Source organism: Panthera pardus, unplaced genomic scaffold, assembly GCF_024362965.1.
Source record: "Panthera pardus isolate Hobbes unplaced genomic scaffold, ASM2436296v1 HiC_scaffold_4, whole genome shotgun sequence".
NCBI lineage: Eukaryota > Metazoa > Chordata > Mammalia > Carnivora > Felidae > Panthera > Panthera pardus.
This window is the reverse complement of record NW_026526969.1, coordinates 3,436,153-3,460,389: the sequence shown is the minus strand read 5'-3', so window position 1 is coordinate 3,460,389 and position 24,237 is coordinate 3,436,153. Positions and strand designations below refer to the sequence as shown.

Sequence of the window (24,237 nt, the reverse complement as noted above, 5' to 3'; positions counted from 1 at the left end):
ATTCAGTTGCTTTTAGGTGGGGTCTGTGCCTTTTTTTTTTTTTTTTTTTTTTTTAATATTCCTAGAAGATTCAGCAAGCTGTAAAGGTTGAGAACCACTGCTGTAACATCTTTAAACCTCAGTTTCCTCATCTGTATGGTGGGAGGAGTAGAGTTCCTAATATAGAGGGTTGTAGTGGTCTAATTAAATGAACACAGTACCTGGTCAGTTGTAAGTGTGTAGTAAATGTGAGCCGCAGTATTACCACCCTTACTGATTCTTTATTGAGATTGGTATATATCTTTTGAGCTTAAAGCATATGCTGATTCGTTAGAAATACTGCAGAGAATAGAAATGGTACCTACCCCAAGGGAATAACTTGGGTCTGATTAGAATATCATACATAACGTCCTTCTACCTTCCAGGAAGAGTATGTCAGAGAGTGGCTGGAACCACTGACTTTATGTACCAGGGTTGTCCCTGGAGTAGATAACTTCTTTGAGGAAAAAGTTGATTTATTCATTCATGTAATGTTTATTGACACTTAATAACAGTTCCTTAGTTGGATGCTGGAGGTATGATAGCAAACAACACTGAGACCCTGGCCTCAAGGGGTCCATAGACGGGTGAAGAGATGGAGAAGAAGTGGAAATTACAATACAAGAAGAACAAGTGTTTTGTTAGGAATAATGAAGACCTTATATCTAAGTAGGAGAGAGCTAAGCTGAGGCACTTGAGTAGGCTAGGGAGGAATAATGTTGTTTTCAAAAGAGGAAATTACAATTTTAAAGATTTTATTATATTTTTATTTATTTTAAGTAGGCTCCATGCCCAATGTGGGGATTGAACTCATAACCCTGAGATCGAGAGTCTCATGATCTACTCACAGAGCCAGCCAGGCGCCCGGAGGAAGTTATAATTTTAAAGAGACTTGAGTGAAGGACACTTGGTGCACAGATTGGGGAATTCACAGTAGTTTAGTGTATCTGGAGTGTAAGTGTGCGGAGGGAAGGAGGTATGGGAAAGGGTGGTAAGAAATGAGATTAGAGCCACAGCACAGCCTAGTTCATGGAAAGCCTTATGGATCCAGGCTAAGGAAATTAGAATTGATCAGTCGATAGCCATTGAAAGTTTTAAGCAAGGGAGTGATATGCTTAGACTTGTAATTTAGAGATGTCACCAACCCTGTAAGAGGGTGAAAGATTGGAGACACAGACTCCAGTTAGGACTAAATCCATTGTGATTAGGCTTTCCATATTTATTCCTCCTTTACCCCTATACCCACAGTCCTTCCTGGATGAGCTTTTTGCTCTCCCCATTCAAAACAATTACACTGAATTTCTAGGCATTTGACAGTGTAACAAATAAACATGTATTTGAAAGTCTAGGTCAACCTTTCTCAAATACTGGAGAGAATCCTGATGCTCAGTCGAAGTCATCATTGCGTATGAAGAATTAATTTCCTCCTTTGCATCTAAATGGTACTACTTTGGTACTTTACTGAGAATAGGTACTTCAGTCACTTTTTGTTTTGATGTTTATTTATGTGTTTTGAGAGAGAGAGAAGGAGAGAGAGAAATACCAAGCAGGCTCTGTGCAGTCAGGACAGAGCCCATATATGGGAATTGATTCCATCAACTGCGAGATCATGACCTGAGTTGAGATCAAGAGTCGGATGTTTAACTGAGCCACCCAGGCCCCCTGGTCACTTTTTGATGTATGCATCAGAGTGGAAATTGTTTCTTGTTTCTGTTTCAGCTAGATTGCAAACAGTGTTAAATTTTCTGACATTATTATTATTATTATTGTTATTATTATTATTGCTAAATTGACTGTGGTTGCCCTTATCAGATTATTAACACAAGACCCAAGGGGCTAAAAAGCCTTATTAGACTCAGTCCTGGTCCATTTTTTATGTTGAACTTGTGGGATGAAAACAGTCCCAGGTCTCTGTGACAGAAATAGCTTGATAGATGCCCTATACTTGATGTGTAGAAACTGTTGAAGACTTGAGACCTATGTTAGCATTGTCTTAGGAAGCACAGTACAGGTGGTCCGCTTTAACCTTACAGAGAGAGCATCAGTACTTTCCATTAGAGGTACAGGCCTTCAAGCCCCAGGACGATGGAAATGTATCTCTTTGTAGTGATCATGGCCTCTGTGGTCCATCTCCATTAACACCCTGCAGGTTTGGAAAGTGGGGGACACATTGGACCAGTCTGAACGTTCTCATGGTCATGTCTGAAAGTACATCAGTAAGCAGTCATCCACACCTAGTTGTTCAAATCGACTGATGATTTCTGATTTCAGATTTGTTTTTTGCATATATGTATTGGCTGACCCTCTGCCTTTTAGATGCAATTAAGAATTACCTCATCAGTGCCAAAATAACAGAAATAGTTACAATCCAAAGTATTGAATTTTAGATTTAAAATTTTTTTTCAGTGTTTGTACAATGGCCTTGTATTGAACATCTACCAAGGACCAGACGTGGTGTTGTGAGAGATTTAGTATGATGTAAGATAGTCTCCTTCCTCAAGGGATTCCTATTTTAGAACTAGCAGGGATAATAACTGTGTAAGCCACCTGATTGATCTGGAATTGCATAAAAACTTTACTGCAGGGATTGAAATAAGAATTTAATTTCTTTTCCAGTAAGCCTCTATCCAGTATCCATGAGGTGGTTGCAACTTTGAGGTTCCCGAGTGAAATGGCAGTTCACGCAGACCTATCGGGCTGTGGGTGTTTGTTTCTCTGACAGGATAAAGTTGGATTTATTTTATCTCCTGAGAAACACGTGTTGGCGAGCAAGCATTATCACATCTTCCCTTGCTTTTCTATTTCAACACAGTATCCTATTGAAATGGCAAGCTCCGGTTGTTTTGTTAAAAGAAATCTATGGGCCACATCACATAATTCTTATGTGTTTGATGGCGGCTGCTAATTGGCTGGGGACTTGTTACCTAGAGGTCTAGGACCCCTCTGAAGTCTTCATTACACAGCTAATGCCCAAAGGTGATCCCTTGACACTTGTTCTTAATATAGTTCTTTCTTTTTCACAGTTTTTAAATTGAGGTGTAATTGGCATGTAATATATTAGTTTCAGGTGTGCAGCAAAATGATTTGATATTTGTATATATTGTGAAATGATCACTGCAGGAAGTCTGGTTAACCTCCATCACCATACATAGTTACAATTTTTTTTTTTTTTTGGGATAAGAACTTTTAAGATCGACTCTCTTTACAACTTTTGAATATGTCATACAGTGTTATTAACCACAGTCACTGAATGTGGTTATTTCTTAACAGCCAAATGGTTTATTTCTTTACCAAATGCTGGGATTTGGTTTCACAGAGCACGCTTTTTCTCCTTCCCCGGGTGTGTAGGCTATGATGTGTAATGTCTGCTCACTGTATCAATAAATCATTGAGTGATTTTTTTTTTTTTTGAGTGTTTAAAGAAGTACAGGAAATGGTTTCTTTTCCACCAAGGTGCTTGCTTCCCTCTGCAAAGTCTAAACCAGAAGCCTCCAAACTTTTTTGATTATATGCTCCTATTGGCAAAAACACTTAGAATAAGCACCCTTGTTATATATATTTTTATTCATTTAAAAGTTTTATGTACGTGCTGCTGGGTATGTTGTGTAGATCGTAAAACACATAACAGCAGAAATTGTTAAAGAAGGAAATGAGGGGCTCCTGGGTGGCTCAGTCATTTGAATGTCTGGCTCTTGATTCCGGCTCAGGTCATGATCTCATGGTTTGTGGGATTGAGCCCCACATCAGGCTCCGCATTGACAGCATGGAGCCTGCTTGGGATTCTCTCTCTCCCTGTCTTTCTGCCCCTCCCCTGCTCATGCTCTTTGTCTCTGTCTCTCTCAAAATAAATAAATTTTAAAAAATTAAAAAGGAAGGAAATGAAGAACACATATAAATAAACATTTTTATGTAGACTTACCTTATTCCAGTGCAGCATTTTGCAGACCACTGGTGTAGACAGAAAGTGCTAAGGGTGCCTGGAAGGGAGAAATCATCCCTAAGGCTTGTGGATAGAGAGGGAGTTAATGTGTGAGGCAGAACCAGTAAGTCCTGGCAGGGCATGGGGGAAGTTGGTACCACCATTTTGGTGTAAGCAGCAGGGTGTCATGAGCTTCTTATAGGGAGTCATGAAGTAGAAGTGTGCTGACCCGAAGTGAGTGGACACGTGTGGACTAGGATAGAGGGAGGGGGTGGGTGGTGGTGATGGGTGGAGAGAATGTGAAGAAACCATCAGGGTCCTATTCCCTTAGACTGTGAAGTGAGAAAGGCAAACAGGAGGGTGGTGGCAGGTAGGGTGAGAAACTAGTGAAAGTTTGGGAACTTCCTTGTGGCCAGCAACTATCTGTTAATGGTTGGCACTGCAGAGGAGGAAGTGATCTTGAAGGCTGCTGGTGGACAGTGGTTTGTAGTCGGGAAAGCTCGAGATGCGGGGAGGCAAAGGGGAAGAGCTGGCTGCATCCCAAAGCCTTATTGTGCCTAACTTCGGCTTTTTTAGGACCATGGCAGTGTTTTTCAGGAAGCGGTTTATTTACCCCCACCCCCTCTTCTTTTAGACTAAATAACGGAAACTGGTGCTCGTGTCCAGGGTCAGGGCTAATTTTCCAGGGTGTAGGAAATACTTTCCTCTTTGTGTTATTTACTTCTAAACTTTGTTTTCTTCTACTCTCCTGTTCGAAGAGAGAGACGTGTAGCTACTGCCTGAGCAGTCCCTGTGAACGTGACGGATCTTGAGGCTTCCAGAGATGAGGCTGGCATGAGAAGTGAAGAAGCACCGCATGGCTGTCTCTGAGAGGCAGTTTTTTCCCGTGGACAGGATAGAGCTTTAATTGAATCCACATCACATCTCATCTGTGAATGCTGAAGAGCAGTACATTTTTAACTAGGAAGAGCATCAATTATTTATTAGCCACGATACTAATTTATCCTGAGTGTGTGTCTTAGAGCTGGCTTTTCATCTCTGCGTGGCCACTGATGTAATGCCATTGTGTTCCTGTACTAAAGCGAGAGCTCTGATTTCCTAGCCTTGTGTTTTCCTATTATTTTTTTAATTGTGCTAAAATATTTACTCACTGGTGACCATATGGCACTGCTACTGAAAAGAGGAGAAAGTGGGGATTCCTGCTGCGGTGGCTCTTTTTGGCTCTAACGTCTGAGGGTCCTTTGGAGGTGCCCTCTGGGAGAGCCGTTCACTCAACACTGTGCTTTGGGGACTAGCATGGGGCTTGTCCGGTCGCACTTTGATGCTGCTGCCTTATCTGTTGCTTGGTACTGTTGTGTTCCAGGGTGAATCTCTGGAAGTCCCAGTTACAGATGTTTGAGACTTTGAATGTTTGCCTGTAGAAATGTAGGCCGCTTCTGGGGTGTCTCCCCTTGTCACCGCACTGATGGCCAGTGGACAAAGTGTTGCTTAGGTCCTGACACTACTCTAAGCACTTTCTATGTGTTGACTTATTTGATTTTCACAACAATCCTAGGAGGTAAAATGCTATGATTATATCTATGTTACAGATGGAAAAAACGTTAGGTAACTTGTCTGGTGAGTTTGGCATAGGCTCTGGAGTGGAAAGCTGAAGTGCCTTGCCACGCGGAGTCCTGGCCCTCAGTCTCTTTATCAGACAATGTTGTCAGTAGCACCCGCTCACAGGATCGGGGTGGGTGTGCAATTCTGGCACGTGGCAGCCACCGCTGTGGCCGCCATCACTACCCTCCTCTTGATCGTCACAGCATCTGTACAGAGAATCAAATGAGATGCTTCAAACTCTGAGGTAATCCAAAGGATAATTTGCTTTAGATGTCAAAGACCGGTTGAGCTCTGCCTCCCTTTCCTTAAAAATAGAATGGCAGGAAAAGAGGAAAAGTTGGAAATGGGGAGCCTTTTTCCAAACTGGAAGTCAGGTAGGCAGGATATTTTCAGAGAGAGATGGAATATCTCTGCCTGTGCTCTTCTCACTGCCGTTCGTTACTACCCTGCCTCCCCACCCCCTTCAGGGGCAGGGGTGAGGGCCAGCACACTGGAGGAGAGGGTGGTGAGTAAGGAGAGAAGTACCCGCTGAACACGCATGCGGAATCCCCGCAGCATGTAATTAAGGCCTGCAGCCCTTGTCAGCCAGAAACTCTTCTCATGGTGCGAGAGGCAGAGAGCCTTGTCACTGTCTCTAGAATTATTTGTGTAATTCAGCAGCTGTTTCCCTCAGATGCTTACCACACGGGGTTGGGTTATAAAGATGTACGAGTAGAATCGCCGAGGTTCAGACACTTGTGTTCACTGTTCAGCTGAGAGCCACTTAGCCTGTTCTTGTACAAATGCATTAGATTATGGTTAAGCAGCTTATGGACATAAAAACACATTAGAACTTTACAGCACTCTATAAATTATAGTTTTTGCAGCATTCACAGCCACAATGCTAGGTAATTACATTCATTAATCTACTACTAAGAGCACATAAAGTTGCCTCCCAAACGGTACTGTATGTGTCAGTGCTCTGCTGGGAAGGAGAGTTCCCCCCCTGCTTTTTTCCATCTCCCCCTGTTCCATTAAGCCTTGTGCAGGAAGGTTTTGGATGGCACATTGAGGGATTCCCTAATAGAGTCCAAGAAACCCATTTCTTTCAAGGTTAGGCTCTGGCAGCAAGCTTTGTAGGCAATCTCTTCATGCTGAACTGCATCTAGTAACCATTTTGTGTATTTATTTTCCTTTTGGAAATGGACAGATGTCTCATTTGGAAAACCAGCAGGGGTAAAGCAGTTGAAAAGAGATTTATGATGTCATCAGTGGCAGTGCTTTCTCAGGCCCTTTCTGCCTGTCTCTATGAACAGTTTATATGGTGGGTCTTTTAAATTTTGGATATATCATGAGTACTCGCTTGGTCAGGTCAATTCACAGTAATAAAATAACTAACCCTAGCATATTCCAGAAATTATATTAGCTTATTTAATCCTAATGGCTGCTTTGTAAGTTAGGTGCCATAATTAGCTGCCATTTTATAGAAATGAGAATACTGAGGCTTCACAGGGCGTTGTGGTAATTAAAAGAAGTATTATACATACACTACGCAGCACATTACTTGGTACAATGAAAGATACTCTGTAAACACAGTCTTGAGGATAGATGGAGAACAGATCCCACCATTAATCCCCCAGTGCCAAATATAGGCTTTTATAATGACTATCAGTTTCCCTTTATAATGACTAAGAACCTGACTATATTAGTCAGGAAGAGGAATTCCTCGCTTATCACTTATTTACTGTTTACTTTATGCTGGAAAATAACCAGGCACTTTCCACAAATATCCTTAAATCTATCTCCTTACTCTATCCCTGTATTCTGCAAGTGGAAATGGAGGCTTAAAATGGCTGGGAGACTCACTCAAAGTCACAAAGCCACAAAATGGCAACACCACTGCTCAAGGCCAGATCTCACTGCCGCCAAAGCACCTGCTTGTGTCAGGACTAGTTGAGCAAAGACACAAAGGAGGAAATGGGAGACGAATGCAGAGAATGGGTAACAGTGAAGTATTGTCGTTTCTTTGGAATTAAGTTTCTATTGTGGGAAATAAGTTAAGAAATTGATAGGATCCCTATCAGTAAAGGAGTCCGAACATAAAAATGTTGGCTTTGTGTCCTTAAAAGCAGCCTTAGCTTTTAGGGTGGGGCGCAGAGTCCCTTTTTCAGCAGGCAAGGTGGCCTTCGTGTTCCCTGAGGAATTGAGAAGCGTTTGGGACTACCCAGGGCACTGTTGTAAGGTTGGGTAACTGCTGAGAGAAACGTGGTTGCTCTGGTGTAAACTCGTTTGCTGACAAGGGGATGATAAAATCAGCCTCAGCATCTTGTGTCCATCCCAGCTCTACCCCCTTTTACAAAAGAGCTGCCATATTGGATTACTGCTGAAATCACCAGAGCCTGCTGCTTGCTTATCAGGGCAGGGCGATGCCATCTGTGGGATGAAATATACTCACAATATTATAGCAACCGGACAAGGGAAAAGAGGAAGTCTCCCTCAAAGACGCTGCCATCTAAGGTATAGCTTAAAACCACAGGCTCGGTTTTTGGCCCCAAGACTGATTTCCCTACCAGCCCATCTGCTCATGCGCACACCCTCCTGAGCTCACACAGCAGGCCTGGCCTTTATCATTTCAGGTCCTGCGGAGCTGTTCTCTCTCACTGTGGTATTGATGTCAGTTTTAACAGCCATCATGTATATTGACTCCTGCACCGATTCCCAGTGTATCTGCCGTTGCTAGTTTGTTTAGCTGTGCTCCCCTTTCATAGGCTGCGATGGGGATTTCACCTTTATGAATGTAATTTGCTGAGCTTGTGGTGGCATCAAGAAATCCTCCCGGGATGAGGAAAGGTTGATTTTCCTACAATCAGATGTTTTCCAGCTCCTTTTCCTCATGGGCCCAAGGGCCAGCGTCACACCACAGTGTGTCACCGCAGTGAGAGAAGAGAAGGAAATTGTTTAAAGTGTGTCATCTGCAGACTGATCTTATATGATCTTATATGCCTGTGAGCATGTACAGGCACGTGTTAGGGATGGACCGAGTGGGGTATGCACTTAGTAACTCAAAACTCTGCTGAGTTCACTGTGGTCAGCTCTTAGAGATAAATTAAATGCTGCTTCGTAAAAATGGGGGAACATTTTCAGAAGAGACTGTCAGTGCTTTCAGCAAATCTCCATGGCTTATCTTTTTATGTAGCAGTCATCTCCTCAAATCAGACATCCCTATTGCCTATTAGGGAAACACAGAAAGCCTAGATTATGAGTTAAAGGTATCGACAGCATTTCAAGTGCTATCAGAGAACATTTAATTCAGTTTAATTTTGTGATAAATCTCATGTTTAATCCTCTGGTTACTCTGTAATCATGTCTCTATTGATCTTTTCTGAATGACTGCCTGCAGTTTAATAAACTTTGCCATTAACCCACAGCTTCTGAAGGAAGAGATTGATTCCATTATCAAATCTGATAGACCCAATAAGTACCTAAACATCACTATATCTATCTATAGGAAGCTTTCTTATAGTGACAAGCATGTGGCTTGTTCAAGAAGCTGGATAAAAGTCTGACCATCTTTGCATGACAGAATTGCCTCAGAATTAGCATCTGATTCCCTTATGCGGATGGACACTAACTCTTCATCTCTCAGGTCAGTGTCATAGCCCATGGAAAGGACAGTTTCTTTTCTTCCTTCAACTGTAATTGTAGGGTCTTCTTTCTTCTCATTGCAGAAATAGCTGGAGTTTATTTAGTCTGTGTCTCAGGTCAGTGGGTCCATCTCAAGCCCTTTCCTAGGTTCTGTGCATACCTGCAGAATAGTTCTTTTTTATTTTTACCCATGTGATGCTAAAGCAAAGAAAACCTTTCTGGATAAAACTGGAAATAGAAGACCAGGGGTGATGAGAGAGGGAGTGTGTGCAGAGTCATAGACTGGAACTGTGTGAACAAGCTCCAAGACTTGGAAAATTTTCCGTGAAACCCATATAAGTGTCTTATTTAGTGACAGAGCATTTGCAGTATGCGCTAAACAGGAGTCCCACATTTTGCACCTGTGGGTATTTATAGCGGTTATCATTATCCACTAATATTTATTTACCCACACAGGCAGAACATGTGGGATTCAGGGTCTGGAATGTTTGTGTAGCTTCGTATTTTTTTTAAGGTCAGAAAGGTGTCTTTCTCTGTCACTTTTCACCCCTGAAATAAAACGGTAAAGATTGTCAGTTTTAGAGAAAGCACCAAAGCTTTTATTTCTGTCTAGGTTTTTTTTATTGCTGATTTGAATACTTCTGAAAGAGTTCACATATTTGACATAAGAGGTATAGCCTTTCTCCAATTATGATTTGGAGGGGAAGTGGAGGTGAGGAGAAGGATTGTATAATGAGATAACACTAAACTGTAATGTAAAATTTTCTTCAAACAAAAAGGTCATAACCCTGACGCAAATAAGGTTATAATGACCTGGTGTTAGGGAGTGAGAGTAGGCTTTACCAGCCCTCAGCTTCCTCCTTTAGAAAATGAAAATACTTTGTGGGAGAAAAACCTCAACTGCATCCGTGAACTCTAAGCTACATTTGTTGAACATTTTATATGTGCTCAAATAGCCTGCCAGGATGATAACATTAGAGAGGTTGATGGAACCTAAGAGATTTTCCCATGGAGGACCCTAAATTCATAGATTTTGGAGTAGATTGGTTCCTGCCCCTTGAGAAGCCAATTAAAATTAGTTTGAAAAAGGGTGTAACAGTTATTACTGGAGTGTGGGAAGGGTTATGTGCACATGTTCATGTTGCTTCTCTGGATCACTTCTCTGTAAATGAAGGAATGCCTGCTCATCTCCAATGGGAAGTTGACTACAGTTTCTGGGAAGTTGGGAGAAAGGAACAGATTATTACTCAAGTAATAATGAATTTCATCGTTCTCCAGAAACCTATCTGAACCAAACTTGAGCCATAAAGGGACTGTCTCTCATCCACGTACCCTTCCCGATATGCTGTACGAAACTGTATTTGTATTCAGAACCGCATAACATGAATTTTGCCAGAAGTGGCTTTTCCTGTCACTGAATGGTCCTAAACATTAAATTACCTTTCATAAAATTGTTTCCTGTCTGCTGAGTGGACAGAATATGCCTTCTTTGTGTGCGCACGCATGCGTGTGTGATTTTTTTTTCCTAAATGGGCCTCTCTAAGTGGTTTCCCGCTCCCCGCTTCCAGCTACCCCCCTGCTTCTATGACAGCATGGCCAGCCCTAAACTAAAGCAAATACCGAGGTGTCCTCTGCTGTCTATTAATGCAGATGTGACTTTTTGCTTTATTTTGTTCTTTTAGATTTGACTTATAAAACCAGAGCTAGATATTAGTGGTCTCCCCTTGTGTTCCCTAAGATTCTGGTATCCCACCAGGAATTTGTTTTTTCTCTTCTGGGGAAGATGTAGGGGAAGAGTGAGGATCAGAATTGGTATAGCATGGCAGAGAGGAATAGGCAGTACCCTTCCATGGCTTAGAATCCCAATCTTTATTTTGCTTTCTATTTCTTCTGAGGTTAATTTCATTTCACTCTTGCTAGAAAAGTGAAATGAATGGATACATTGTGTCTGTCTGTAAGTAAATGAAAGATCCACCTAGGGCTAGATACCCATCTGTGTTTTAAGTTGGATTTCTAGCCGGTAATCCTCTCCTCTGCTTTTCTCTATATAATGGTAATGCAAGCCCCGAGAAGGTCATGTTCCCACACCAAAGCTGGAATACCTGTTGATTCCAGGACTCCTCCAGGACTGGGAAGTAACCACCGTACGCATACAGCTGACAATAACTACAACAGAATCAGAAAGCTAATTGCTGAGTATTTCTAGAGACATTGGTCATTTAAAATAAAGATGGGGTAGTGTGTGAGGGGAACTCCTCCTGGGGAGGAGAAGTTGGGAGCATTATTACCATTTTGGGTCAGTATCTGGATATGAAGAAGTTTTCACTGGCCGTCAGCGTCCTCGTATAGAATATCTGGATAATAGTATCAACCACTTGACTTTTCTAAAAGTAGGAGGTAATAAGACCCGGTAAATGGTCGTTTGGCCTTGATATGAAGCCACAAAAAGGAATGTAGGACGTGACATTTTCCCAGTCGGTCCGCTTTGTTGTTTTGTCTTCTCTCGGACTTAAAAGGTCATCTGCGTGATCTCTTGAGGCATCTGCTCAACCCCTTTTTATTATAGGGGTATGGTGATGGTCTCATCACGATGTGCTGAGGGGGTATCATTAAATAATACGTTGGGAAGTTTTTACCTGGCAAGAGGAGTAGTAGGATTCATAGGCTGGTGGGATATCCTGTGGAATGAGAGAAACATTCATGGTGTCCTCATTTCTCTAATTCATTTGTTTGAAACCCAACTATTGTGTGCTTTGTACTGTGTTCTCTGCAGGGAATTCAGGGATGATGAAGGAGTCATAGCCACTGTCCCTGTGGAGCCAAACCTTAGTTTGTATTTCAGGGAGGCCCCAATTACTAATTTAATTATTTTGTCACGTGCAACAAGAACATTAATTAACCCCTTCCCCATTTTTTGCATGGAATGCCTAGTCAAAAAAATGCATAACGCCTATTTAAAAGAATTATATACAGCATTAAAATTATACATCCTCTCAAATGTGCGTGTGACCAGAGTGGATAAAAAACCAACAACAATTTGCTTGTTGTTGTTCTGCCTGCCTCTCTTGAGGTAGCAAACCAGGCTCCTGCCCATGGAAAGGCCTGAGGATTGCGTGCCTACTTCCTCTTCTGGCTTCCATTATACTCTCCTCTGTTGTGTGGTTCCCTTCCCCTTTTTGGACTCACTCTTTGTGTACGTTATCGCCCTTAAGCCTTCTCTGATGAGATTTTCTGCCTCAGTCATGCTGTGCTCAGCTTTCAGAATGTTGCTGTTATGGAGGAGTTAAAAAAATTTTTTTTTAAAGGTTTCCTTTTCGTCATGCTGTATTTCTCAGATTATCTGGAGGGACTGTAATCCAATTTTAGGAATCCTTCAGGGCTAAGAGCCTAAACTGTTTTAAGCAATAGCATCTAGTTGCCAGGGACTCAACCACTTTGAGAGTGTTAAGGTCTAACAGCAGCCAACTCTCAATTATCTATGGGAATGAGAGGCTGCTGGGACGTTTTCAATTCACAGAGTGTGCAAAAATCTCACTTAAGCTGGTGGTTGTGATCTCATCCTGTAACTGAATTTAGGAAAGCTTCTCAAGAGGCTGGGTTGTTTATTTTTATTTTTTCCTTTTTACTTGTCACTTCTGACCATGGCACTGTACCTTTGATAGGTGTTTTTATATACTGAATTTTTCTATACTTGGTCTTTTTTTTTTTTTTTTTTAAACTCATTTTCCTCTCTCCATTCGGATTCCCTTATGTCCTGTGTGCCATCATGTATTAAATATATTTTGATAAGCTGCCTCAAATTTTTTTTACATGTAGGAACATTAAAAATGTATTTATGTTTTCTTTCTTTGCTTTTTGATTGAAGTGTTCATGAGACAGTTTGTGGCCAAACAGCTAACCAGAGTACTTGAAAGAAAGCTAGGAAGACTTTACCAAAGGTTAGCCTGTGAATGACTGAGAGTTAATTGACTGATAGAAGTGAACAAAGAAGGCACAATGTGGACTCCACCTTGTCACTGAAAATGATGTGAAGATGGCACGAGGCATTAATGTCCACAGCTGAGTCTTCTCCACTGGGAACTTCATGGCCACACTATGGGCGAAGGCCAGACCTTCCAGTGTGGTCATCCCTTTGTTTCAGGAATCTGAAAGATGACCTTTGGATGGATGTTGAATGCAATCCAGTTATTGGTGGTGGTGATACGCCAGCTGTGTGATGGCAAGGGTTGCCATTTTCTTTTTCAACAGCTTTATTGAGATATAATTCACATACCAGTAAACTGCATGGATTAAAAGTATAAAATTTGATAAGTTTTCACGTGAATATTAAGCATGTACATGTATCTATTGATATTACATAAGACATACTGTGTATAATCGTGAAAGTATCGCCGTAATCAAGACCATGAGTAGGTTTATCCATCCAAATGTTTCCTCATGTTCCTCTATAACCTCTTCCTGCCCCTCCCTCCCAGGGAGCCACATTTTTTAAAATTTTATCTAAATGGAATCGAACAAAATGTATTCTTTTGTGACTCATTTCTTTTACGGAGCATAATTATTTTGAGATTTATTCAAGTTGTCATGTATCAGGAAGCTACTTTTTTGTTGCTGGGTAATATTCCACTGAATGGTTATGTCACAGTGTATTCACCTGTTGATGTACATTTGAGTTGTTTCCAATTTTAGGCTATAAAAAGCTGATAGGAACACTTACGTGCAGATCTTTTTGTGGACATGTGCTTTGATGTTTTTGGGAAAATACCTAGGCATAGAATGGTTAGATCATATGGTAGGTATACTTTGAGCTTTTAAAGAAGCATCCAAACTGTTTTTCCAAAGTGGCAGTACCATTTTTCACTCTTACTGTTAGTGTTTGAATGTTCCTCCACATCCTTGCCAGCACTTGGTGTGATGACTGTTTTTTGTTTTAGCCATTCTGATATGTAGCTAGTGGCATCTCATTGTGGTTTTAGTTTGCATTTCTCTGATGACTGCTGGATGTTAAGCATCTTTTCACATCTTTTACTTGCCACCCATATGTCTTCTTTAGTTAACTGCTCAAATCTTTAAATAAAAACCCATTTAAAAAACTGGGTTGGTTTTCTTTTAATGTAGGTTTAAAAAAAATGTTTACTTATTTGTTTTGTGTGTGTGTGTGTGTGTGTGTGTGTGAGAGAGAGAGAGAGAGAGAGAGGAAGAGAGAATGGGTGGGGGAATGCCAGAGAGAGAGAGGGAGAGAGAGAATCTCAAGTAGGCTCCCTGCAGAGCCCGACATGGGGCTTGATCTGAAGACCATGAGATCATGTCCTGAACCAAAATCAAGAGTTGGACACTTAACTGACTGAGCCACCCAGGTGCCACACTTTTTATGTAGTTTTGAGATATTGGATATTTTGGATATTTTGTATCCAAAGTATATTTTGGATACAAAACTTTTCTCAGATATATATACTTGGCAGATAGTTTTCCATTCTGTGATTTGTCTCTTCATTTTCTTAACAGTGTCTTTTGAAGACCAGAAGTTTTAATTTTTGATGAGGTGTAATTTATCACTTTATTCTTTTATGGATTGTGCTTTTGGCATCATGTCTAAGAAATCTTTGCTTAACCTAAGTCACACAAGTTTTCCCCTCTGTTTTCTTTTAGAAGTTGTGTAGTTCTTGTGGCACCTGGGTGGCTCAGTCGGTTGAGTGTCCAACTTCAGCTCAGGTCACGATCTCACAGTTCATGAGTTCCAGCCGCGTGTTGGGCTTTGTGCTGACAGCTCAGAGTCTGGAGCCCACTTCGGATTCTGTGTCTCCCTGTTTCTCTGCCCCTGCCCCACTCACGCTCTGTCTTTCTCTCTTTCTAAAATAAATAAACATTTAAAAGAAAAAAAAAGTTGTATAGTTCTAGATTTTACATTTAGGTTTATGACACATTTTTACTTAATTTTTCTAATTAGACTGAGATGTGAATCAGAATTATTATTATTGTTGTTGTTGTTGTTGTCGTTATTATTTTAAGTAAGCTCCACACCCAGTGTGGGGCTTGAACTCAGAATCCTGAGGTTAAGAGTCACGTGTTCCACCAACCAAGCCAGCCAGGATGCCCTGAATCCAAATAAATTTTTTGCATATATAGACACGAGTACACACACACACACACACACACACACACACACACACACACTACTTGTCCCATCAGCATTTCTCCACAGAATTGTTTTTGTGTTTTTGCTGAAAACCAGTTGTCCAGTTATATGTGGGTCTATTCCCGTACTCTGTTGTGTTCCATCGGTCTGTTTCTCTGTTTTTGTGCCAGTACAGGATTACAGTTACTGTAAGGCAGTGTGAAAGGCGGAAGCGTTGGGTCCCTTAGTTATTCCTCTCCTAACCTGCTTTCCTGTGATAGCTTGTTGATTTGTTTCCTGCACCCCCACTAAACAGACTAAGTTCAGGGATCCTTTCTTATGTATTTCTAATGGGTGGCAAAGTGTCTGGTATAGAGTAGGTTTCTTTTTTTTTAAATTAGGAATTGTTTCAAAAAAAAAGTTTTTAAATGTTTATTTTTGAGAGAGAGAGGAGAACTCTCTCTCAGAGTATGAGCAGGGGAGGGGCAGAGAGAGAGGGAGACATAGAATCTGAAGCAGGCTCTGTCAGCACAGATCCCGATGTGGGGCCTGAACCCACGAACCTGGAATCATGACCTGAGCCAAGACTGGACGCTTAGCCGACTGAGCCACCCAGGTGCCCCATGAATTTGGAATTGTTTTTGGATGCTGTATTGGTTATTTTTTTTGTAAATTCCTACACACACAGTCTCCTTACTAAAAAGTTCAGTTCCTGAAGGTGTGTTCAGAAGGCTAGAGTAGGGGCTAATGTCACCATGTCCGGACAGAGTTAAGTTTTGAAAGAGCTGTGTGTTTTGTTTCTTTCTAGTTTTTCACTTCCTACAATCGCTATAAACACTCTTACTTCATTGGCACTTAAGGGAAGAGATGGAATCAGTGTTCGTAAAACCATTCGAAAATAAGTGCAAATGCAATACAGAAAGCCAACAAAGGACTTGACAAACCAAAATGACAGAACACAGCCGTGAACGCTCTTTGATGGTGACAGGCCGAGGCGCTTTTTCTTACTTCCTTCCCCTGGCTTCTTTGTTATTTCTTCGCAAGTCCCTGAGATCAGATAGCTTACAGAAGAGGCTGTTTCCGCTGTACCCCTCTTTCCCACATTACATACACATGGGCTTGTGCAGACACACATGCCACAGATGCTTTGTAAGTGATAGGCTGCTCTCAGATTAGTTTGGTTGGAAAAATCAGATGGAGACTCTCTTTCTAAAGCCCATTTCATGCAAGGCAGGCAAATTGTGCCCTCATTTTCTATTGTCTCTGGCTTCATCTGTAATCAGCAAATGCAGCCCCGCCGCTGAGACAGTGCTTCATCTGCAGTTTGTCGCTCTCCCCTAGTCTGCACAACACTGAACCATCTCATTTTGAAATTCAGGAGTGGCAGAAGAAGTCTTTGGTGAGAGATTATAATTTGAGAGCAGGGAAAGTCAAGAGCAAGATCACCTGTTTTGTGGAAGCCTGGGTGTTGAAGGAAATAGTCGGCCTCCTGAGCCTCTCCGCGTGTGTGCCAGTGTGACCCTCCCCTCCATCGCCAGTGACCTAAAAATCACATAATTTCAACTACTCATGAAACCTATTCCCATCTGTTATGCGTGGCTTGTGTGCTTACCCCCTCGATTGCCAGCAAATATGTCTAAATCTTTTTACTTCCTAGCCAGCCTTCTGTTGTTGGCTGGCTGGCTTTCTTGCTTGCTTCCCTGATTGTCAAATGAATGCCTTAAAACATTTTCTTCCAGACATCTTCCTTATTCTTCCGACCTCCCTACTCTCCCTCCCAGTGTTTGTCTGCTAAATGCTTCCTCTGCCAAGTATGGGGCACAGTCACCTTGTTTTCCAAAAGCACTGCAGGTCATTTGGATGGACACTAATTTTCTCTGGGAATTGCTAGCCTGCATTGTGGTAGACAAGTGAGCCGACTGGCCTTTGAAAGTCATCATTCGTTGAGGGTAAAGATTTATTCTATAAACCACACAGTTTCGCTCCCACATTGTAGCGGTGCTTTGTAGACCACCCAGGTTTCTTTCAGGAAATTCTTAATTTAGTTGCTCATAGTTTGTTGGTGAATGGATATATGCACACATACACACGCGTATAATCATGTGCATAGCTCTTCAGAATGTTGTAAGGTGAGTAATTTATAATCAGTCTTTTTGTCTTTGATTCTTGTCGCTCATAGTGGACATTTTTTTGTCATTTTCCCTCCAAGACATTCAGTGAGACATTACACGATTATTTTACTTTATACATGGTAAGTAGCCAGTAAATGTTTACAGAGGGAAAGAATAAACAGCAGCCTGGTTTATTCAAGAATTATACCAAAGTGTCTATGCAGCAATTTATAAATAAAATTATATCTTTGAGAGAATAAAGGTAATTTCTCATCTTTGGAAATATAAACTGCTTATATAATAAAAAACCTTTTAAAGACTCTTGATTTCTTACCTCTTAAACCACCACCTTTACACACACTTTGATCCTTTCTCTCCTCCTTTTCCCCCACCAACACCCTCCAGAGTTGAAAATCTCGATATTAATTGGAACTAAGATGATTGTACTTGCTGCTGCTAAGACTTCGGCAGGTCTCTTACAAGCTAATGTCACGGCATGGGGTCCATTTGCTCTGTGTAGCTATTCTGTGGTGCGGTGAGAATGCCTTGATTAATATGCTACATGAAAATAAAATGGATTTGGAAAAAATTATACCATACTCTCATAAATATTAATTCACATTTGTATGGAATTGCACATAATTTTCAATATACTTTGGAGCACCTTCCGTATGAAAGGAGATTTGGTCTCCAAAGAGAATGGCATAATTTTTTTAAAAGCGCAGTTGATACATTATTAAGTATCATTTGTTTATTAATCTGATACTCTACATGCATATAATGTGGGCAGTAGGTGGGTTGTGTGACAAAGAGAGGAGTGTTTTGTTTTTTTTTTTTTAACCCCGTGGGGAGTTGCTACATTACTCTTAGCAGAAATAGTACCACTGAGCACATTGCTTAGAAGCAGTCCACGATGCAACTCACCTGGCTGCTTCTGCTAGCATTGCGTCATTCCTGAGTATCTTTTCATGATAACTGACTGTTTTGGTTGCATGTGATGTTAAACGCAGCGTAGTTTGAGCTGAGCAGATGTCTGACATAGCTGACTGTGGTAGTGGACGCTGGAGAAAGGAATAAATACAGCAGACATTTATTGAACACTTACCATGTGTTAGGCATAGTGTACTAGGTTCTGAGACTGTGGAATCAATGCCCATGTGATCACTTCGATCCCAACTTGTCCCCTAAACACTGACCACCACATCCTCGTTGGCCCGGAGAGCTGCCTCTTCAATGGCAGAGGGTAAATCATCTGCACTGACAGCAGCTAGAAGTTAGACCAGAAGCCACTCATTTGCCTTATGAGATTGGTATTTTTGATGTCTTCTTGCTCCAGGGATAAGGCCTTTTACCCCTTCTGGGGTTTCTTGCTGTTTGCTGTGATCTTGTTTCAGCGATGCCTGCTAGGTTCCTTGGTTTCCTGTTTCAGTGAACTTTTCTAGTTTGCTTCACTCTGTGGTAGTGCCAGCTTGGGGTGTTGTTAACTCACTGTTGTGGCTTCATAGGTTTGGATAGTTTAACCAGTTGTCTCACTTATTTATCTAGCAAACATGAACATATATACCACCTGTTATTTGCCTGACTCTCTATGTGAAGCATTGGGGTTACTGAGATGAATGGTCACTTAGTCTGTGCCCTGATTCTTTTAAGGGGTCATGCTGCCAGCTGCCTCAGGGCCTTGGCATAAGCTGTTCTCTCTGCTCAGACTTTCAGAACTAGGTCAAATGGTAGTCATCTCCTCAGCACCAACCCACTCTGCTGGATGAGACCATTTCCCCCAATTTTAGCTCCTTTTTTCTTTCCTTTAGAGCAGATAGTTCAGTTTGCAGTGAAATATTTGTGTGATTTGATTAGTATTTGTCCCTAAATTTTAAGCTCCATGAGGTGGGGATTTTTTCCACACAGGATTGTTTACCCAGTGCCTCTAGGACAATGCTAAGTTTGTACTTGGTATGGACTGGGTGCACACAGAATAGTTGTTGAATGTGTGATGGCTTGAGAACAGCACTTTGCATTATAAGAAAGGTCTTCCTGAATGGGCAGCCCTGGTAATAGTCCTTTAGGAAATGGGTGTGTGTGTGGACAGTAGGGCTTTGAGGCAGATGTAAAGGTCCCAGGTTCCGTACTTATTAGTATCAGCCCTGGCTGATCTGGGGAAAGAGCTTGAGGAACAGCGTGTATGTCAAATGGGCAGTGCTGGATATTGGGAAGCAGTAGGATAGAGAACTCCCCAGGGACAGAAGACTGTAAAGGAGGAGAGAGGGGGAAGGGGTAGGGGAGGTGGGAGAAGGGAAGGGGAAGAGAGAGAGAGAGAGGTATTTTTAAGGAGAAGGTAAAGGGAAACTTCCCTTTTAGTTATTGTTTGTTTTAATGTACATTTGTTTAGGACCACGGAAACAATTTATTTGTATAGGAGGTGAGGCTCCATGAAGGAGCATTGTTGTGTAAATAGGATCATGTCTACTCATTTACAAGTGACTGAGTGCTAAATCTCTTTTAATTTCAGTGCTTAATGTGTACAACATTTCTCAGGGTTCAAAGGACATTGACTCATGTCCTACCAGTGGAGTACTTCAAGTGTCCTAAGGAATAATGGCAGTGTCAGGCCGTGGACCCAGGTCTTTTAGTCTTTCAGTAGATTCTGAGCTGTCTGCAGGCCCAGAGCTCGCTAGATCTCATAGCCTCAAATGCCCGCCTCTAGGCTCTACAGATGCTGCTTCCTATTCCAGGACATCCATTACCCTTCTCCTTCCCCTTTCTACCCGCCCCGCCCAACCACACAAAACAATAAATGAAAAGTTGCTGTAGATCTTGGTGATAATATTGTTGTTACATTTTGCAGAGAACTGGGAATTAAGGATGCTCAGAGGAACTTGTGGTAAAAATATATAATGCATTAAGGAAACATTTTAATCGTATGAATTGATAGTTTCTTTCTTGCTGGCTCATGTCCACCTGGCCTGGTATAGTCAGTCTTTTTTTTTTTTTTTTTTTTTTTTTTTTTTTAAATCACGCATGCACTTAGTACTTCTTTTCTGAAACATAATTGACGTACCTACTTGGAAAGTGAGTGTATTGAGCCTCCTTGGGGAATGTCATTGTGTGCTGGACCTAGCTGAGAATCACACTGAAAACCACTAAGCAGTGAAATCACTTTTAATGGACAGATGCTTTGTGCTTTGTTGACTTTTCTGCCCAACCAGAATAGAAAGGATCTATTTGTGGTGGCATTAGGGATTCAGAAAAATTGAGAGCCATGTTTCTCAGTTTTAGGTATTCTCATATCCTGCTTTCCTGCTTTCTCCTCTCCCTTCTTATAACCCCATTTAGCCTGTGTTTTGGATGTGACCTTAGACACCTGTGTAACCATCATTTCCCTTTCCTTCTCTTCTTTTCTATAGAAAGATGTAGCACTTAAGCCTCAGGAACGTGTGGAGAAACGCCAGACCCCTCTGACCAAGAAGAAACGAGAAGCACTTACTAACGGCCTGGCCTTTCATTCTAAGAAGAGTAGACTCAGCCACCCACATCATTACAGCTCAGACCGAGAGAATGACCGCAACCTCTGCCAGCACCTTGGGAAGAGGAAGAAGATGCCGAAGGGACTCAGACAGGTGAGGAAGTGTGGGTTTGTCCTTTTCTGTGGCTAGAAGATCCCTGCTTCAGATACCTGCCCCTCTGTGGTTCTTCCTGACAGGTGGAGAAGACGTCCTCATTGGGCTGCTGGAGGGTTGCCCCTCAGAGTTGTGTAAACAAGCCAAGCTCAGGGTTTTTATTACTTTTGAAACTTCAGCGTTGGTATCCTTGTCATCAGATGTGTTCACTGCAACAAAGCTTGATGCTGGTGCTACTGGTGTGTGGGGCAGACTGGCTGGCAGGGCAGAGATCTTCATAATTGGGACCAATGGAACGGGCAGGTGTGATCACATACATTGTGGATTTCAAGGTTCTGAGGTGTTAAAAATGTTTGTCCACACGCAGGCAGTGCCTTACATCAGATTTCTGCTTTCCAGAGCAGCTCAAGTATTGTGGCATGTGGGAGAGCAGTGGCAAAGAAACGAATTTGCCTTTCAGTTCTTCAGCTGTTCTCATAGTCCATAATTCAGGACTGTCTTTGTGATCTGCTGATTGTATGAAAGTCTGGTGATAGGGCCTACTGGTCTGTTAATAATTAGGTTTCAGTGATCCACAAGAAAATATAGCTCTTGGCATTTGGGGAGCCTTTCTGCCTGTGGAAATCCCCACATGAGATAGATTAATAATGAGAAACGAAGCTGTTTATAGCAATTTTTTCTGCACAAATCCAGAGGCTTTAGTGCCAGCTGAGTTACCTGTGTCCTGGGTGTGTTTTGTTTGTTTTTGGCGGGACCACTGGGTGGGATTGACTATCACTTGAAGGAAGCAGAGGAAGGGAATGTGGTTCACAGAGCAGGTGCCGCTAATTAGAAGCCAAACAGGTAATTTCCAGTTTGCAGATGTTTCTTTGCAGAGGGAGAAATCCGGGATCTTATAAAACAGTGGTTCCAAAGCTTCACAGATCATTAGAATCATATTATGAGTGTTAGTAAACACACACTTCTGGCCCCTCCTTAGGACCTAATCTCTAGGGGGCAAGGCACAGAACTTGGTGGTCTTAGAAATTTCCTATTTGATAACGGCCAGGCCAGTTTGGAAATCATTCTTCTAAAGCATCAAGAGAGAATTTTTGGTGGTGATTTTTAGTGAAAAGATTGGAAAGAGCAAAAGGCTCAATATGATGTAGCCTCTGCAATTAGAGCTGGGGTCACAGTTCAGCCTGATGGGTAATGAGAGAGGTATATTGCCGAGAAAACATCTCAAGTGATGGATGTCAGTCAGTGTGGATGCAGAAGGATCTCAGGGAAGCGTCCCCACATCTGACACACAGGGAATGTTTTCTGAAGGCACATATGTGTCCTGAAATGAAATGCCAGAATGGTGTTGTAATAGTGACTATTAACATTTATCTGATGCATACCATGTTACAGTCATTAACAAGGGAGTATGATCTGTCATTCTCACAATGACCCCGGGTAGTGGGTGATAAGATGTTTACTTTCCAGATGGGGAAACTGGATCTCAAAGAGGTAAAGTGACTTATCTCAGGCCTCTCACAATGAGATATGAGCCAGGGTTTAGACCCAGATTTCTTTGTATTGCTCTATTTTCCCTGTATATTCTGCCTCCTTTGTTTGAGATAAGGATTGTGCATGAAGAGAAAGAGAACTCCAGGTCACAGGTTGGAGGGGGTCTTACAAGTATTTCTAGGAACTATGTGAGTAGTTAAGTCATAGGGAGTGACTTTGGTTACAGAAATGGTGTATGAAGGCATAAGAAGAAACATAAACTACCAAGTTCAGAGGGCAGAGAAAGAGCTGGAAAGCTTGAACGCAACCACATTTGTATAAAGATTTCTTTTTTTTATTTTAAAAATAATTGTGGAAAGAGTGGAGTGAGGGAGGAAGGGCTAGGGTCTATAAAAGGTGATATTCCTGTGGTATATGTGACTCCCAACCCACGCTTCTCTGTATGAGGTATGTGAGAAAGGTCATTCTTCCCGCTGGAGAGAGGCTGCAGTGTGACCACTACCACTCCCCCAGGCCCTCCCTCCCAACAGGGTTGGAGGAAGGCTTCCTACCTTCCAGACAAGAAACCAATTTAATCCTGAGTCTACAGTAAACTCTGGTTCCTCATCCTTGACTCTCTAATCCCAGACTTCATTTGACTTTTCCACTCTCTGTGCTCAAAATTCTTCTTTCTCCCTCGTCCTCGTGTGATCATCAAAGAAGGCCAGGACTTGTATGTCTCAGATTCAGGTAGCTTTTGGTTCTAATGGTCATCCTTCTGGTACAAAATGGCACTTGAAATCAAAGCTATCCTTCTTTTAGGCAAAATATTTGAAAAGCAATTATTTTGACTCACTCCTTATGAATCATGGAGAAGGAAAGAATGAATCGTACCTTTCTGGTCAATGTAAGAGTTTTCAAAACAAGTGGTGTTTTTCTTATCTTCAGTGTTGATGCCAAAATATACTCCCCAAATCGAGTGTTGTGTTTCTAGTAGGAAGGGAAGCAGAAGTTGATAACTGAAATAAAGCTCTAATACTTTTCAACTGTAGTCTTCCTAGAATCACATGTACTATTTCGAAACCTTGAACAAATCGCTGTGTGTTGCTGGAAGGTGAGGGGTTTGGCCTAGGTGATTTCTCAAGCTCCTCTCTCTGAGTTCCATGGTTCTTTAAATTGATGAACAACACAGAGACACATAATGTTTTCAAGGTCTATAAAGGAAGACTGCAGGAGGTCTGAGTGTATTTCAGTTCGGAGTCTCTAGTTGATAATTGTGTGAAGTCATTTAAAAGAGAAAAGTGGGAGGCAGAGGCATGGCTACGTGTGTGTTGCCCAGACAGGTGCTCTCTGTTGTGTGATCATGGGTAAAAGATGACACACACAGGTGCTTAAGGGCCACAGCACATGCTCAAAAGCTTGTGCTAACGGTACTGGACGTTGCTTTCCTGTTGTGCTAGATGCATGGACACATCACAGTTACTTTTTCCCTTGCCTTTGCCTCCTACCAGATAAAGTAGCTGAATCTGACCATCTTAACTGGGAGGGGGCCTTGAGATGAGAATGTCCTTGAGGAGAATTTCAAAATTAATGGATTGTTGCTTAGTGCCTCTTACTGAGGGAGTTATAATCGGAAGAACTACAGAGGAAAGAGGGCCGTAGGAGGTGAGAATTTCGTCTTTATTTTTGACTTGGTGAGAGTGGATTAGGTTTGCATCTTATTAGGAAATGGTACTTCCTGAGCAGGCACCTTAATGCACAGCT

At 41.8% G+C, this 24,237-nt stretch overlaps 1 protein-coding gene across 5 annotated transcripts in view; it reads left to right on the top strand.

Moving 5' to 3' along the window:
* AUTS2 (activator of transcription and developmental regulator AUTS2) overlaps nucleotides 1-24,237 on the top strand; it is a 1,113,825-nt gene that overhangs the window by 254,500 nt on the left and 835,088 nt on the right. For all 5 annotated transcript variants that reach the window (XM_053894094.1, XM_053894096.1, XM_053894093.1 and 2 more), the window contains exon 2: nucleotides 20,791-21,003. In XM_053894094.1, the coding sequence (XP_053750069.1) occupies nucleotides 20,791-21,003 (213 nt within the window). The remainder of the gene's footprint in view (nucleotides 1-20,790; nucleotides 21,004-24,237) is intronic.